The sequence below is a fragment of the Watersipora subatra genome, chromosome 2, assembly GCF_963576615.1.
Source record: "Watersipora subatra chromosome 2, tzWatSuba1.1, whole genome shotgun sequence".
Lineage (NCBI taxonomy): Eukaryota > Metazoa > Bryozoa > Gymnolaemata > Cheilostomatida > Watersiporidae > Watersipora > Watersipora subatra.
Window position 1 is genome coordinate 68912028 of NC_088709.1, and position 19176 is coordinate 68931203.

At 34.9% G+C, this 19176-nt stretch overlaps 1 protein-coding gene across 3 annotated transcripts in view; it reads right to left on the minus strand.

Moving 5' to 3' along the window:
• The window catches only part of LOC137387048 (gastrula zinc finger protein XlCGF57.1-like), a 37729-nt gene that overhangs the window by 5989 nt on the left and 12564 nt on the right, over nucleotides 1-19176 (minus strand). For 2 of the 3 annotated variants that reach the window (XR_010977865.1, XM_068073335.1), the window contains exons 3-5: nucleotides 12400-12586; nucleotides 10915-10988; nucleotides 4863-5063 (exon numbers count right to left, since the gene is read on the minus strand). Coding sequence is in view for 2 of the 3 variants with exons in the window: in XM_068073335.1 (XP_067929436.1) it covers nucleotides 4863-5063; nucleotides 10915-10988; nucleotides 12400-12586 (462 nt within the window). In the remaining variant the exon portion in view is untranslated. The remainder of the gene's footprint in view (nucleotides 1-4862; nucleotides 5064-10914; nucleotides 10989-12399; nucleotides 12587-19176) is intronic. The other variant, XM_068073337.1, reaches the window with a different exon arrangement.

The window sequence follows — 19176 nt, forward strand, 5'->3', positions numbered from 1 at the left end:
CCATGCGATTTAATAATAGAGTAAAATCCCTTAATTTTGAGATGGCAGACAACACGATTTACAAGTGAGAACATTAATTACAACCTATACAAAAATTTCGAGCTGATGATTGGCTAATGAAGCTACCTTATATTTATCGCTCTGGGACTCTTTTCAGATGTATCACTAGTTACGTAGCGAATGAAGCACCCGCTGGATTGTGAGCTTTTGAAAATATGGCCTCATTCAAACACATATATATCTGGACAGGATTGGTTTACAAAGACAAAAATGACATCAAATTGTAGCTGATGTTTTAGCCTTTTATGAGTCTTAATTTTATTAAATCAAATTTTTTGACGTAACCACATCTTTAAGGTGGTTTTTTCATAGTATGGGAATGGATTACTTTGCATTTAGACCTACGACCAAACACGAGCAAAGCGATTGGTTGGGAGATTTTTAGACTCTTATTGATCTTAATTTCATTAAATCGACATTTTGACATTTCGACATCTTTAAGACAAGCTATCCCTTTTTAAGCTAAAGTCAAAGCAGAAGTCCTACCTAAAACGGCATAAAGCTCAAATTCTGATAAGCTTTATACCTGTAACCAGATCCTGGATTGTGTTTCTAGATGAATTACATATTTTATAACAAAATTTGCCAACCAATTCATATTCAAATTATATTATGCATTACAATACCAAATTAATTTGTCAAATACGCACATTCATTTAACTATATACATCATAAATATATATATATAATTATATATATATCATATATATATATACATCATATATATATATATATATATAAATCTCTATGTTGGTCTGTGGTCGTTCGCCGGACCAGCAGTAGCGATTGCAATCTAAGAATGAAAAACACGCTCCATACTGGACTTGATCTCACAAAGATTGCAACTACAAGTTTGTAGACACGCGCCTAACCACTTAATACAGCGTGCCCACAGGTCACGATGCCACTGTAATAAGATAGTTTTGCCTTACTCTATAAAACACATATTTTCGTCCTTGCCATACTAGCACAAATTTCCTTTTCACCAGACTGTATCAACAGAATTTTCTCTCAAAATTATACTTTGGCAGCTGCTGTACTGATTGCAACATAAATGTTGATACGCCATTCACAAAAATCTCTCCTACCACGCCTAAAAGAGATATACGATGCTTGCTATCTCAATTCAGCGTGATTCGTTCTAAGTTTTGGTGAAAACAAATGAGTGATAAAATTTTAGACTATGACCAAGTTGAAGTTTTTCAACATACATACTATAACTAACTTTTAGTATGTGTTTAGGTATCCCAGTTCAGTGTTGTTCGTTATAAGTTATAGTAAAAACGAAATCGAAAAAAGAACCAAAAATAAAATTTTGGCCTACACCAAAGTTGAAGTTTAGTTTAGTAAAATACATACTAAGACTTGTCCTCAAGCATGTGTTTAGAAAGTTAAAATTATTTAAGTTAAATTCAATGTTTATGTTACACGTCTGTCCCAAAGGTACGAACTCCCTACGGTAAGTCCTGCGTGTAGCATGTTGTAATGTTACATTTTCTTGCAGAGCAAAACCACTAAATACACTAAAATTACTGTAAATAACTATAGCTAATAAAGTTAACATATTGTTTTATTACAAAGTATTAATATATACCAAATGTACATAAAGTTTTGATGATTTTACTCGGGGCTGTTTGTATTAGATAATTACTATGGCTTTCTATCCAAGCTATACAATATTTTCGCCTTACCATGCCAACACTGAAACAAATTAAAACAATCTGATTGTATGCCAAATAAATTTTCATTGTAATTGTAGCAAAACAGACTTTAGTTAGCCATTACTTGCTAATTAATTCACATTTACATTTAAACACCTTTACAGATGTTTTATGTTTTCTCTTAATTTATTTCAACAAAACATGTTTTTCGTGATATGAAGTTGAAAAGTTACTGTTGTTTAAAAAAGCTTGCTAACCTTTAGTTGTTTAAAAAAGTATGAAAACCTTTACAGTCGTTTTATTTCTTCTCACAACTCATCTGAATTACACAAAGAACATTTTTCGTGATATGAATTTTGAAAGTTAAAATAGAAACTTTTGTTACTCTACATGATGAAAATATTTGATGAATATAAAAATTCATGATTTCGCGAAAAGTCACATCAGCGAAATATTAAACTCCGCAAAAAATAGTTCTATTTTTAATCAAGAGGGAGAATAACTACTGTTTTAAATTTAAAAACTAGTCGATAGGCATAAATACTAAATGTAGATGAGTTTCAAAACCTTTTTAAAATATTCGCCTGGGCTTTGAGTTAACTCCATTGCTAATACATCACATTTCTTTACAAAATCATTCAAGGTGTCACAAGATATGCAGAATGGTGTCATCGCAAAATAGCCGCTAGGCCTATGTACTAAATGTAGCCGAGTTCCAAAACTTTTTAAAAATCATCGCCGGGGCTTCGAGTTAGGCCCATTGCCAATGCATCAAAGTTCTTTACAAAATTATTCAAGGTTTTTACAAGTTATTAGGCATGGTATCGTCATCGCAAAAATCTCTCCTAGTCATTTTGCATCGAAATCAACTCCATCAACTTCTAATACCAAAGTTGAGAACAATAATTTTTCTGATCTGGACCTTATGATATGTATTTGATTTGCAGTGCAGATACGTTTTTCCATAATTAACTGCGTTAGTTAATTCTTTTGTTTAAAAACTGATCGCGTTCATTAAATACTTCAGTTATTGTTTTTGTACTTCCTTTACACATGTTAATTTTTTTTGTGTTTACTGCAGATTGAGAATGAAACAGCTCCTACCGGTATTCTGATTACAAAAACTAAAGACAAGTAGTAATATTCACTGTGACAGGAATATAAGCAGAGAAGCAACTAATCAACATAGACCCGTTCTTCAACAACAACTTATTGATATCGCTGTGGCAAACTTGATTATACTATATATTTTATTTCATGTATAGATATATTATAATTTATTACAAACTTGAGTGTACAAATAAAATATACAGAATGCAAATAAAATTTTACAAACGATGACCGGAGTAAATAAAACAGTTTCACCCATGTGGCTGTTGTTTGACAATAAAATCAAACTGATACTCTTGGTAAGTAAATACTAGCGTGTAATTATAGTGCTCTCTGACTAGTTACTTTGGTAATAGCAGCTCTATATCGCTGTCAGTGTCTTGGGTAGATTTTAAAGGCGATTCTCTCGCTACTATAGGGCTGGTAAGGGAGTTATCATCAGAACTCTCCTCGTGGCTCACTATTGGAAAGTTCTGCCAGTTGGCAAAAAAATTGTGCTCGTAAAGGCGCTTTCGTTCTTTGTATCAAACAGATACATTCTCCTTGTTAGCAGCTGCAGTCACTTCTACCTCAGCATCAAGACCTCCCTGAATGATTGGTGATCTTCTAGAAATGACATCTACCACCCTTGCAGTCATTGTGCCTTCGTGTATGATGAAAAATCTCTCACAGTAAAACAAATAACGAAGCGGTAGGGATGGAAAAAATAAATATTGCGTTTTACCGAAGAACCAAAGTAAAATTCAACAAATTTAGTAAATGGTTTTGAAAAAACTCATTACTTACCACAAGTTCTTGGTTCATCAGAGGCCGCCAAATCGATGATTATTTGTGAAACCCTTTTAGCGCAGCAAAAAAATTATAGCTTAGCACGATCGACCTGTAGTTGTAAGCTAAATAAAAACCGAAACACGCGGTTTGCGCTTGCGTAGGGTTAACTCTATTGCTAGCCGCAATAGAGTTAACTCTTCATAGAGTGACAATGTACAGTTGCAAATAAACTAATCCGCGAAACTTAACTCCGCAAATAAATTCATCCTGTAGGGTATATGTTAAATGAAAAATAATTTTTTGTGCAAAGACTTTTTTATTATGCAGGCAATGTCGGGCATACCACTGGTATATTTCTATACGAAAGAGAAATTTAAATACAAATATTTTATATATACATAATACTTGTATGATGATAAAATAAAGCAAATGTATGCCACATCAGGCGGTGCAAGAAATGTTTTAATTATTTTACAAAATCAAATAATATTTTAATGCCTAATTTAGCTGTAACAATAGCTTGCCAATTTAATTAGCAATGTGATCACTCACGTAAACTTATTTGACAATTTAAGGCATTTTGAGTGAAAATTAGTTGCTCAATTTATGTAACATTAAATGCAATTATTGTAAAACCTCTGATCGAACGCCACCTCTATTTAAACATCAACTCTATTTAAACGCCACTTTGATTTGACTGCCACTAAGGAAGAAGGGTATAATAATAGAGCGCCATAGCATTCAATTAAAGGTTTCACAGCATTTTCAAAGTGAATTTGAGAATTCAATGGATAATTCAGTTTCTATAGAAATTGAATAATTCAATTAGTTGGCAGGTGAGAATTGGAGCTAGGTAAATGAAGCTGCTTTCTATATTTACAATTCCAACTCTCAGCTGTAGCTTTCTATTCTTTTTTTCTATTTTTTGTTTGTATTATTTGTTTCTATTCCTGTGAGACGGACAGTCTAAGGAAATGCATCCACATACAGAATTCAAATGAATATTGCCACCAGCCACTATGTTGTTATATCTGTTGACTGTTTAGCAGCAGCACTTAAGATCGTTAAACAGACGTCAAAACATAAATTTTCTCCAGAAACACAAAACAGAAACTGATTGCAGAAAACTGGTTGCATAGACTATAAAAGTCCAACACATCCCAACTGTCAGGTAATTTAGTCACTTGCGACTAGTAGCTGAAAGAATCACGGCGTCATATGCCATATTTTAAAAATATAGGAGTGCTCAGAGATACCAACCCGCCAACCATAGCCAGACATCTCCTCCTTCTTAATATCCATGCACACTCGCTGCACGCCTTCATACGGACCAAACCGAGAGAATTTGGGTATTTTTATATCAGTCCACACTCCTTTACCAGCACCTTTAATTTTGGAGTCAGACAATGAGAGTCCTTGAGGGAGTGTCTTTTTAGCTCTGTCCGGTTCACCAACTCTTACCTTAATGAAAGGAATGAAAAAGTGCTGTGTTAGGTCACGCAAATCAATCTTAATTAATCCTAGCAAGCTTTAACCGCTCAAAATATCAGGTTATTAGGTGATGTTTAGCTTCAACCAATTCTGATTATCCTTTAGTAGAAATGATTGGAGGAATGTGTCCAAAATTCCTAGTTTTGACAAATTAACCCAGTGTAGATAAGGTTCCAAATTTAAAGTAGTTATCATTCAGCTTTCAACTGTCTCTGATTTCAACTATCGCGGATGTTAGACCATAACTGTCATGTACAACTTTTATTGTATTTTCTAGGTAAATCAGACACGCTGATTCCGGTATTGTACTCAAAATAAAGATTAGTCCACTAACTTTCAGAGTAATGAAGGCTTTTTCACAGCGTTTTAATATCGGTCTTGAAAGCAACACGATCGGCACAACAAGCTCCGCCCATAAATACCTGACATAACCTAGCTTTTTAGGAATAGAAGTTACGTAGGGATGTTTAGACCGATTTAGAACAATGGAGATGGCTGTTTTAAAATCCATTAAAATCTAAATTCAGCCTTAAAAATAATCTCAGTCTTTTCAGAAAGGTAGATAAGCTATATAACAATGAATATTTAAAAAAGCGCAATAACAACGCCAGCTTGTAATAAAACCACGCTTTTTGAGCTCATTTTTCTCGGCGTTCAGTCTATTTAAACATCATGGAACAAGCTAAAAGCAATTTTACATAGTTTATATACCTTTCATAAAATACTGCGATAATTTTACATGCTGGATTTAGATAATAATGGGTTTTAAGACACCCATCTCTATTATTCTAAATCGGACTAAACATTCCTAACTTCCGTTACTGAAAAAGCTAGGTTTCGTCACATATTTATGGGCAGAGCTTGTAATGCCAATTGTGTTGTTTTCGAAACGGATATTGAAACGCTTTAAGAAAACTTACTTGACTTTGAAGGTTAGTGGACCAATCTTTATTTTGAGTACAAAATCGGAATCAGCGTGGCTGATTTACCTAGAAACTACGATAAAAGTTGTACGTGACAGTTATGGTCTAACATCCGAGATAGTTGAAATCAGAGACAGTTGAAAACTGAATTTCAAATTTTGTTATTTCAAAATTGTGAAAATAGAAAACAAGTAATGTTTTGATTGATCTTTTTCATTTTATACAATATTTGATAAGATACGCTACTGTAGTCTTTCATCCAATTTTTTTTTGGATGAAAGACTAACCTTAGCATAGGCTAGACTTATTCTACGTTAAAGTTGGTAAAAATATAACTTAAATTTTTTTTAAAATCTTACGCACAATCTTACATCTACTTAGAATATATTCCATTAAAATGAAATACAGCTTAATTCTACACTTGCATTTATCTTTTACAGTCTATGAGACTTGGGAGTAAATGAGGCAGGGTGAGAGTTGCTACAGAGACAGCGGCAAAATAAATTTCCCAACCTAGTCTAGACTGTTAATAGCGTCTGTGAGACAGTCATCGCATTTTATATATTTCCTGTTTTCTTACTACGTGTGCATATAGTTTATGGTGTAAAATAATAAAAATCTTCTTTAAAAGGGTTGTTTTCTAGAATTGGAACAGACTAAAATCAATTACATTAATTATAATAAAAACGAGGTTTTGCTTTCCGCTCTAGTCGCTTTTCGAACAACCTTCTGGAATGAACTATAGTTAAAAACTGAAGTTTGAATTAATTAGTTTCAGAGGATTTAATTAAAAATTTTACGAATAGTCTTAAAACTACTGTTCTTAACTCTTTCGCTACTGAATTTATTTTTAGTTCGCAAGTTTAGGACCAAATGTTACGTTTATTGTGAGGAAAACCTTTACACGTTGCATTTGTGCTGAACGTAGCACGTGAAAGTTTTGCTCTGCTAAGAATTGTTTGAACGCTAACACTGACTAGTTCAGCTGTGCAGAAGAAGAGTTGAAACTACCACTGGACACTTATGTATTCGCGGCATCTAATTTTCTCATTTTCGCGGCAACATCCTCTCGCGAAAGTTTCATGAGCGAAACTAAACTATCATAACGAACGAGCGAAAACGCAAAATTAAATGGCTTTGTTCATTGATATCCACAATAAAATCGTCATATTAGAAATGCAGCCAATTTTCGTGTGTGGTTCGGCTCATTGGGCAATTTTCGCTAAACTCATTATACATGTAGCTAATACACCGACTGAGCAGCATGGCAAAACAAATTAAGATAAGTTTTTTTGGAAAAGCCTAGACAAATAAGGAAGATGATGATATTAGTTTAGTCATTGAATTTGTAACTGATGACGATGACAGTCTGGTAGAGAAAGTCATAAAATTGAATAATAATTATTGTGGTGATGAATTTTATTACCAACCAAAAACAATAACAACCCGGAGCCATGGCCACCGCGGCACCACGTGCTATAAATACTTGAATTCTAATATTGGTACCACATCAGTCACTGTGGCAGGAACCTTGACGTCATTGATAGTCCAGGAGACAAATGGCAGCAAGCGATCAAATTGCATTATTGATCTCGCCTACACATTTCTACCTTCGGTTCACAAATACAAACTACCGTACTTTTCAGACAATTAGCCACTACTTTTTTTGATGATTTGAGCCATGCGGCTTATAAAAGGGTGCGGCTAATCTGTGGCTTTTTCTTTCACCGCTAGGGCGCACTAACGGGAATCTCCAATTAGTGCGCTTCTAGCGGTGAAATAAAATACGAAACAATGCCTCACGGTACTGTCCCGTTAGGCGATAAGTTAAAAAGTGTCGATAATACAGAACTGTGCCGTTCTGCGCTGTTCCGTTTTAAATGGCAAAGTTGCTGCCACGTTAAAAAGCACAGTCCTTAGTTCTGCGGCCTATTCTAAGGTGAGGCTTATGTATTGTTTTATTATCGTTTTTTGGACAATAAAGCAGATGCAGCTTATATAGAGGTGCGGTTTATAGTCTGAAAAGTATGGTAGTCCAAAATTGAAAAATTTTTCGTACCAGTGAACTGGACCTGAGGAATCTAATGATGTTTGTTCCACTGCATCTATTTTCACATCACTATATTTTGGCACTCATCAGAGCTGTGAAATTAAGTTGCAGCGAAATTTTACTCTGTATGCTACTCACGAAACTAAAAACTAGCGAAATATAAGTGTCCTAGGGTAGAAGATATTTTGCAAGGTATTGGATAACTAGAGGATGTTTGTTCCATCAAAAGTAACAATCAGAACACAGCTATCCGAGCAAACAAGTGAAATATTTTTGTTTAAAAAACTTTAATTTTTGTTTCTGCAGGTAATATAAACACGGTATGTTTATGTCACTTGTTCATAAATACATATTTGTATAACTTAGTAGATTATTGTTGTATACCTTATAAATATGCAGATTTAAAGCATGTTATTTATTAGCATCCTTGCGGCAAACTTAACACGGCTTACAATAGATCGATGCTCATAACTCCACTTCTATTGCACATAAAATGCTAGTATTGGCTCCAAACTGTAGCAAACATGTCGGTGATTGAAATGAGTTTTTATTCAACAATGTTAGATATAGATATAAAATGAAAATACATCTTCAAATTTAGAATGAAATAAAAATTGAAAATGCCAACCAAATGCAAAGAAGGACATTGGCTATAATATCATCGTCGGTCAATTGCAAGCGATAGATATCAGCTGATAGAGACATTTCTCGGTTTCTCGATGCACATTTATTAAGAGATGTTTGACAAGTTAGAGGTGAGTTAGCAGATTTATGGCATCCAAAAGTTTAATATTACCAAAAATAGAGCAAAATATAAGTAACATTCGCTTCGCTCATAATAGGGCTAAATTTATTTTCCAAAAATCTGGCGAACCAGTTGAAAAATAGACCGCCAGCCTCTATTTGAATGCCGCCTCCGATTGATCGTTTCCAATCCAGTATAGAAGAAAGGTGAAAATAGAGCGCCATGGCGTTAAATTAGAGGTTTTATGGAAACCGCCCAATTGATGATGAAGTAATCCTCTGTCAGGCAAATTAATGCATGCTCTAATATAATGTCAACTATATACTGCTTGATATACATCAAGATTTCCACATGATCCGCACCTCCGGCTACACTGATAGGCCTACAGTGTGCATAAATGAAATGATATAAAACTCCACAGGATAGGTGACGGCTATCATATGGGCGGGGTTTAATGATCAAGCTCTGTTGGAATGAACCCGAACATGGCACTAGAACAAAAACTATGCTGAATAAAGCCTCTTGTGAGTTTACAAATATTATGAACAATGGTGATTATTTACTGATCCGTTGGTTTCATTTTGTTGTCAAATAAATATAGTTGCACAATATTGTCACTGTTATGATCAGCCAGTTGCCATTCACAATATTAATAGTCACCATTGTGAAATGGCCCAAATTAGGTTTTATATTTAGATTGTGATTATAAAAACTATACTGCACACCTTTGCCTGCTGTCCCATCTTATTGGCCAGGTAAAACAATGTGACAACGATGAAATACTTTCTCATTTTATATTAAGGTTGGCAAAATATTAATCGAAGACTAGGGAAAAAAAAGGACGTTGTTCGGGTGATTTCGAGTAAATTATATAATTAACTTTAAAGGTTGACTCGCAACAAAATTCACATTTCAGTTATTTGGTCTCAAAAGATTTACCATGTCTAACTCTGTTGTGTTGTAGGTGCCAAATGTGTGGAAAAGTGATTACAAGCTCTTAAAAGCTCAATAACAAAAAAAACGCCGTAGATTGGAATCTATTTATTTCTCTGACGTAGCCACGAAATTTGGTAATCGCCTTGTCACGTATGTTCTCACGTGAATTGAAAGGTCAATACAAAGCTCAATATAAAACTTATCAGAGTACTAGTTTATGATGAACACTTCGGGTTTTTCCGAAGACCCCTTATCAAATATAGATGCTCGCTACATTACAGTTGTTTTTCGGTCTGGTCTAATCGGCAAGTCGTAATCTGATCATGTGACCCAATACTTCGCAAATAATTTCTGCAGCACCTTTCGATTATCACAAGTGACCAACAGGCTTGTCATGATTATCAGACAAAGATATGTACTCCTTCAAGCTAAGGCTAAAAAATTATACGAATTTTACGGTAAGTTTTAATATATCACTGCTAAAAGTGACAGCATTACAATGGCGATAAAACAGACGCGTAAGAACAATAGACATAGTTTTATTGAATGCGTGAATTATATTTGTGAAAATATTTCGACGAATAAGGTTGCAAGAAAATGTAAACAGAAACCATCTCTCACGACTACATCACATTTGAGCCGTTTTGGAAAGGGAATCCAAAATATGGCGGTCTCGTGTGGCTGCGATTTTCTGTTCATTTTTGAGCTTTTAAGAGCTTGTAATCACCTTTCCACATATTTTGCACCTACAACACACAGAAGTAAGACACGGCCAATCTTTTCATATCAAATAACGGTAATGTGAATTTTGTTGCAAGTCAACCTTTAAGAATATATTATGACCCTACCACTCTCAAAATTGGTCCAAATAGGTAATTTCAAATGTTTGATTTTCTATGGATCCCTTTTTTGTTAGGTATTACCCATACACTGTAGGAATTCAAGGTTTGCTGATTCATGGTTTGATATCCGTGATCGACGCATATCTGCAATAACGACATATACCCAAAAACCTAACAAGGCAACGCCACCGCCCCGCGAGAACTGTGTTAGCCCCGAAACCCAGGCTAGCACAATCCCAACAGAGCTCGATCATTTAACCCTGCTCATATGATAGCCGTTGCCTATCCTTGTGGAGGGTTTATACCGTTGATAAAAAGCTATTACCTGAGTATCATAGATGGGCAGAAGAGGGTGTAAAATGGAATCACCAATAGTCTCTAGTTGACAATCTTCACAGTCTAAAAAATGAAATCGTTAAAAGGGGTTAAAATCAAATGTGGAACAAGCTTGTGTGCTGCGCAATTCCAAACAAAACGTTTCTGCATTCAGATGACCATTTGAGGAGACAGCAAAAAAGTACTTACTATAGAAGTCTCTCAGTAAATCGCAACTTTTAGCATACAAATGAAAACATTGATTAGTGTAGACTCTGTTCTATGCAGATTCTTCACTTATATGTGTCACCGTGAAGTAATGAAACGAAATGGGAAAACAAGTAGCGCAGATTATCCCAAAATCCTATCATTATCTGATTATTATCAAGAGTTCTACTACTGTACTTTTTGGACTATTAGCCGCTACTTTTTTCTGATGACTTGAGCCCTGCGGCTAAAACAAGGGTCCAGCTATTCTGGGAATTTTTCTTTTAGGGCTAGGGCGAATTAACCAGAATCTCCGGTTAGTGCACCTCTAGCGGTGAAAGAAAATACAAAACAATGCCTAACGGTACTGTTATGTTAGGAACTAGGTTAAAAAGTGTAGGTTAATACAAAATAGCGCCGTTAGGCACTGTTCCGTTTTAAACAGCAAAGTAGCTGCCGTGTTAAAAAGCACCGTCCTGAGTTCTGCGGCATATACACAGGTGAGGCTTATGTATTGTTTTATTATCGTTTTTTGGAAAATAAAGCAGATGCGGCTTATATAGGGGTGAGGTTTATTGTCCGAACAGTATTGTAGATTTTCCTTGAATCTTTTTTCGTTGTCAGTTTTAATTCAACAATTTAAATAATATCAGTACAAACATCATTCGCTTCGATAATCAGTTTTGCGCAATTGTAAACAGCTGAGACACTTTCTCGGCAATATTTTCTTTTTCGTTACAATCATCTTAATGGTGTTCAGGGGTGTATATGAAACTCGAGAAACCTTGTCGCCTGAAAAAATGCAAGCCTCGCATATGTCACAACCTCGGCTAATATACTACATATGTCAACATTCCAAGAATAGTGATTCACAATTTAAATTGTCAATAACTGGTTTAGATATTTAGGTTAGATGGTTTAGATCTGGTTTCAATAATGATATTGTTTCAGTAAACAGTCCAACCATCTTAGTATTTCTTGCATTTGAGCTAGTTACTTATATAACTGTTAAATAACCTTTTACGGATAAATAATTCCTACAGAAATATCAGCAATGACAGAGATCACCTGATTTTTGATTTCATATATTAACAGCTAGCAGCTTGAAAGCAACATATCAGTACATGAGAGGCCTGAATAATTAAACTATTCTAGATGAAGACTTTCCCATAATGGTTATCAAGTTCAAGTAAATGAATTGATTTGACCAGCCCAAAAAAAATTCATTTTAGACAAGCAAATTTCAAATTATGGAAATAATCTATCATAGAAATTCTGTGAGACTCACAACCTTTTGGCTTGGCTTTGCGTTTTGATGATGTTTTTCTTTTCTTGCTGTTTTTGTGTGGCTTGAAGTCCTCATCACTCTCATCTGATACATCAGAATGACAATCAAAGCTGTTAGGGTCAAAATTTTTATCCGCTTCAAGCTTTATGTCAACGTTCAAGGTTGCAAGGGAATCAATGTCATCAACCTAAAATAGTCGAGCACTCACTTATGCTTATTTCTCCTTTTTTTAAACAGAAGGCATACTGTCAGAGATTTACTTATGATGGCTTTAGGACACAAATCTTCCAACGTAGGAAAAGATTCCTAAACAGAGTCGGGTGACATGGGTAGTTAAGGCGAATCCTTACTAATGTAGTCATTAAGCTCTTTGGTAGATCTACATGCAGTACTGCCTAATGAACGATTTTTCCTTTGACAAAGAGAGAACAGAAAATGTTGTATGATTGAGGTTGTGAGACACCTGGTTACATGAAAGGTCATAGCAGTTGTGAGAAATTAATAAAGTTATAGGACTTAGCAAAAGAAGTACATAAGCTGCGGGAAAGGAGACATGGCCCTTCCTACACATTGCGCTACAAGTGAACTTCTATTATGCCATAATCTTTTAAAGGATATGCTTCAATACAATACAACATACAGACTATCTTAACACTTTACATTTAATAAAAAGTATAAGGACTTAGTCTGGGGTAAAAGTTCCTACTAATACAACAATTCATTCCTCAGCTGAGCCTAATTCTTTGCAGTATTTTTAAATCACCTGTTGCCTTAGTATACAGTTTGTGGTGTAAAATGATACCAAAATCTTAGCAAAGTCTTCATATTCTAGTCTTAGAATTGAGTTGAAATATTAACATTATCTCACGACCAAGCACGAGCAAAGCGATTGTTTGGGAGATTTATGATAAATGCATATGTGCACACAACTCGCAGAAATTATTCATCAATGGCCGTCACAAACCCTAGTACCAAAAGCTCATCAACAAATTTAACCATTTTTCAATGGATACGTTTAAGTATAATAACAATACAAAACACATATAAACCCATTTAACTATGTTACCAAGTCTTTATTAGTTGTCGAAAATTTCCTAAACCTTACCCATCAGATTGGATTATACATAAATAGACAGATTAATTTGGACGAAAATTCTTGTTAAAAATTGACAAGCCTCATTTTTATCACAATTTAGATCGGCAAACGAAACGCCGAGCGACAGATAATAGAACCATTAAGTCGTGCGCATTTCACGAAAAAACATGCGCATTTCACGAAAAAACATGCACATTTCACCAGTCTATAGCGTTGTCCAATTGCCAAAGGTTTCTGTAATTAACGTAGAAGTACTGAAAAGTATTCATTTCTTTTTTGGCGATTTCAAAGAAACTGACATTTTGGACACTTACAATGAGTACTTTGGTATTCCAACTGATGTCCAAAGCAGTGAAAGTAAAGGAAATGACGATGATATTTTTTCTAGCGATTCTTATGAGATTATTACAATATTTAATTATAAGAAGAATTATTCGATTTTATAAAACTTAATTATAAGAATAATTATTCGATTTTAGAAGACTTAATTATAAGAATTCGAATTTACAAGATCGAAGTATATAGTGACCGATGTTGGGCAATACATTACTGTTATTATTGTTTCTAAATAGTTCTGTTAAATAGATTTTCTAAAAATATATATAAATATCACAACTTCTCGTTATTGTTAGCTATAACGTTTTGAAATATAAACAAAATTGTGCATTGGTTTTCTATTATTACTGTATTAGCCTACTATATTAATAATATTAGTTAATCTAATAATATCGGTGCATTTTACTTCTAATATTGCATTTCTCCTATCACGGGGAGAGGATATAAACATATTATATTTTCCTTTCATTATTGCTGTTTGTTGTATATAATAACACCCAGTACATTACAACTCCCATTGCAGTTATCCTATTGCACTGCAGCGCCATTTGACTGCTAATATTGCATTTCTCAACCATCCGTACCCTTTCTTTTGTCCAATATCATTTTGGTCATGGGCTGTATGACAGGGGAATTTCTAGTTTATACTGGAAGAAAATCTTAGAAAAGTCATATTCTAGTCCTGGAATTGACTTGAAATATTAACATTATTTATAATGGAAGAAATCATTTCAAAATTTCAATGAGTCGTCTTTTGAACAGCCTTATGGAACCACTTGTGATCAACAACTGAGGTCGGACTGCATAAGCTAAGCTGGTTTAAACTTCACCATCCTTTCTGCCAACTTTACCTTGCCAAGCCTAGTTCTGTTTCTCTAGTGTACAGTAGATATATAAAATTTTAGTTATTACTGAATTCCATTTACAGATAATTTAATATTTTTACAATCAATACTTTAAATATTGTAGACCCTGCCATCTGACATTAACTCATTCCAGCATTGGCGTCGTAAGGCAAAAATATCGAAGAGTGGTATAGAAAACCGTAGTGCAAACACTCCCAATTTAATTTAACATTTAATGCCAAAACATCAAAATTTTATATACATACTGAAGATATTAAAAATTTAAAAATACTGTATTAACCTTATTAACTACAGTTATCTACAGTAACTTGTGTATTTAGCAGTTATGGTAGGCAAAGCAATGTAAGATTAATGTATACAGTACTAGTGCTAGGCACAAGTACTTCTTGGCCAATGGGTGTAGACTCGTCCCTTTCCGTTCCAGTTTTTTGAGTATCGGGTAAATGGCAGTGCTTGGCACGAATACTTTTTGAGTTTATCCAGTATCGGGTTTGTTGTTACAGATTTTACGTTTAAATTTTCTAAACATTAGACAAATCTTAAAACTTAAAAATCAATTATAGTTCTATTCCAATTATTTATTAGTTTTCACTGTTTTTATTGACTGACATTCGTACTCACAGCGTTAACAGGCGGATGGATTGTTAAACAATCGAAAGCGCAGGGCGCAATAGATCAGGTTTTAGTTGACACTACTCGACGGATCCGTGTACCAAAACCCAAACTAGCCAGTCAAGACCCGAACCCGCCAGACCGAATTACTCGAATATTCTATTACCCGATACTCGAAAGAAGACAAACCGGTGAGTTCAACGCGTTTTATTACTCGTGCTCAGCACTATACAGAACGTACTATATGGAGTTGTTACCTTTGAGACAGACGTATAACATTAACTTTGACTTTAACTTAAATGAACTTAGCTCACTGAATACACCCTCAAAGCTATGTTATAGTTCTATTGAAGTATTAAACTTCATCGTTATAATCCAGCCCAGACTACTATTAGATGCGAAGGTATCTTTTGAACATACAGTAAATTTTCCTATAATGTTCACCTCCGATGACGTAAAATCCACATAACACAAGGAACTTATGTATAGTATTTGCTTCGGTCCACATAAAAAAATTCATAACATAAAGTTAGCAGAAGTTCCCAGATTTGATTTGAACAACACTCGTCTTGTGGCTGGCCTCTGAAATATTGCTTTCTATTTTGCCGCTTTTTAGTGAGAAAACAACGTATATGGTTGTTTGTTACATATGTTAACCCTAACATTCTACTTTGCCGTGAGAAATCGTCAGAAGTGTCGATAAAGCACAGATAATAAACGAGGTTGCTGCTCAATTATTCAGTGTATGTGGTTAGAGTATTAGTCTCTCGATCTGAACGTCCCGAGTTTAAGGATCATTGAAAGTGATCTTCTATAATAAACTCGAACCCTTTTGACGAATACTATAACGTAAATACCTATAAAGTAAATGTTCCTGGAACCAATTGTTTATGTTGTAATACTAGTGATATATGTATTACAGTACTATTAGAACATAATACTACTGTTACCCAGTAGTATTACATTGTAATACTAATCATAATACTAACAATCGTATTACAGCGTAATACACATATTGTATTACACATAAGCCATACAGTGTACACGTACTATCAGCTATTTCACAATCAAATGTACACATAGTGTGTCATATTAGGTCAAAATATCAACCTCAACCAAATTTGTCATACTGATTAATTTTGGACAGCAGAAGAGCCTTGCTAATTATATCCATGTGGAAAAGCACAACACTCCCAATGTCTTCGAAAAATCATGGGTAAAACAGACCTATGTAGGAATGGTTACGGACACTACATGATGTGGTGATGGAGTCAGTAAATATGTTTTCTTTCCATTGTACAACATTTTTATAGAAAAACAACCCTAACAATGCATAGACATTTTTCAACACTATACATTCAAAGTAATTTTTTCCCATTTAGGAGATTGTAATTTTTACACCCAAGGCGTCGAAGTGTAAGGGTCTTGCATAATATTTATGCGATTTTAAATGTTTAAAGTTTGCATTAATTAGATGGAAACCCAAAATCTTTAATTATCTCATTTAACTATATATTAACGATGAATGAACATATGCTATCCTAAACAAAATGATTTATTGTAATGCGGTTACTCTCCTTGGAAAATTTCAGGCAGTAGGCATAGCTTGTCTCATGGGTACGGACAATACGTATAATATGATTACAGTTATTTGTTCTTAAAGATGTTATAAGCGTTCTGAATCTCAACCAGGTTTTCAGGATTGAAATATCTGTATCTGCCATCCTTATCTGGGCAAACTATTGGCATGCATTGCAGGATAATGTTCTTTGGGTGGGTGTCTACATCTGGGCGGGTTGGCCATTTAAGCCTTCCATTTTTCAATTTCATGAAATCCGTAGTGACATCGCAACTATCACACTCTTTGACCACACCGATATAGAAGCTGTCTGTATATGCTACAGCAATCCACTCTCCAGTCTCAAGTCTGGAATAAACAAAAAAAGATAAACAGCTACTAGTACATGAAATGTGCTGGGTATGGACACTACACTACACTATCTCAATCCGCCAAGCGTACACAGTTGCTTTAGCACATAGTAGGCCTATAGACTATAGTAGATTGAGATTTGAGAACTGACCTTCGTTCACTGCTGGAATTTGGAATTCTGCAACACTTCAACACCTGTTGTCTTGCTTAGCACTCCTGCTTGCTCCAGATTCTTTTTAAAAGTTGGTGTTAAAATTCTTCGAAACACTGCTAACTGTTTTTAGGGTGTGATAGGCAATGCCTTTCTGGCTTTTTTCACTGATTTTTTGTCGTACTTCGGGAGTTGTATCCAGACTTACATTGATCTTCTGCATTGCTGTTGCCTCTTCCCGGTATTTTAATTTTCATTCTCATTCGCTTTGCTCTAAGTTTCGCAACATTGTGTTCCAACCTTTTGATTTTCTTTTTTTCAAGGGATGTTTGAACTTCTCTTTTCTTTGCCGCTGCAGATTTAGATGTAGGTGTATTTTGTGCATTTTTCTTTGCTCTGTATCGCTGCATTTCTAGTCGCTTTTTCACACGCAGTTCTACCTTTAATTTGACGAATTTTTCAGCCTTCCGTCGTTGCTTCTGCCTTGCTTGCTGCTTTCTCAATCTATCTTTTTCTCGCTCAGAAGCAAGTCAAGCACCTCTTTCTTCCTTGAGCTTTGCACGTCTTCTTTGTTGCTTTAATGTGTTTTTACTCACTTCAATATTCACGTCAGGCTGCGTCCGACTTCTTGTAATTCTACCCATCTAAAAATAAAAAAACCACTAATTTTCGTGAATGGTAACATACAATTCCCATCTCATAAATCTTGTCTCAAAATCTGAAAGCTTTTACATGCAAATAAGCTGAACTTACCTTTTCTTACTGTGAGGAAGTCTACCACTGACCGAACTGCTTTGGATGCACACTGAGTTATGACGTTATGTACAGCACAACGTAGGATACAACAACGGCGTGAATAATACTCAATGACATTTTGGTAGTGTACGTACCCAATGACTGTGGTTTCTATTACTGGCATGTAGCTTGAACAGTAATGTTCCCAAATCAGTAAACTTTGTGTTATCATAGGTAAGCATGATAAACTAATAAAATCAAACATTTTCACAGAAAATGAAACACAGAATCGGAAGGTTCTGTGCACCGATAGACAAAACTAATAATTTATGTATACCTGAATATGCGCCTTTGCCAGTAAAACCACAAAAAGTTTATACGCATGTCGACACATTTGCGCATTTTGACTTAGGGTTCGGTTTCCCTACAATTTAGTCATAGAAATGAATAGCTATAGAACTTCAATTTGCAGTTTAGGTAAGTTTCCTATTATATGGGTACGGACACTACAGGGTTACGGGACGCTACAGTCAGGGCACTTGAGCCCATATATATCAAGCAATATTACATTGATGGTCATGCGATCTGGTACATAAAGAGGGTGCATTAGAAGGTGTGTGAAGATAGACTGTAATCATCCTTGTAAATAGCCATTTGGTGTAGGATGGCGGGGGTACGGGCACTACACTATTTTGAGTTCGAACACCGGTATAGGTTCTTTTTGCCGTTTTGAGCAACTCAAACATTGAACTTTCAAACCGTTTTTTTCCTCATGCACAACATTTTGTGATGCTTTTGACTGAATGCAAACCCAAACATATTCTTTTTGACACACTGCTTTAAAATTTACTTTTATCTTGAACTTTAAAATTGATAGGATTTCATACTGTCTATCTCAAACTGTAAATTGCGGCCTACCCGACCCAAACATCATTTCACCGAAAAATTTCCAACAACAATAGTATGACCAGGGTCACCCTGGTCATACTATTGGGGTCATTTGAGACCCCATGTGAATTCTACAGAAAGATTGCTCCAAAACAAGTTGGAC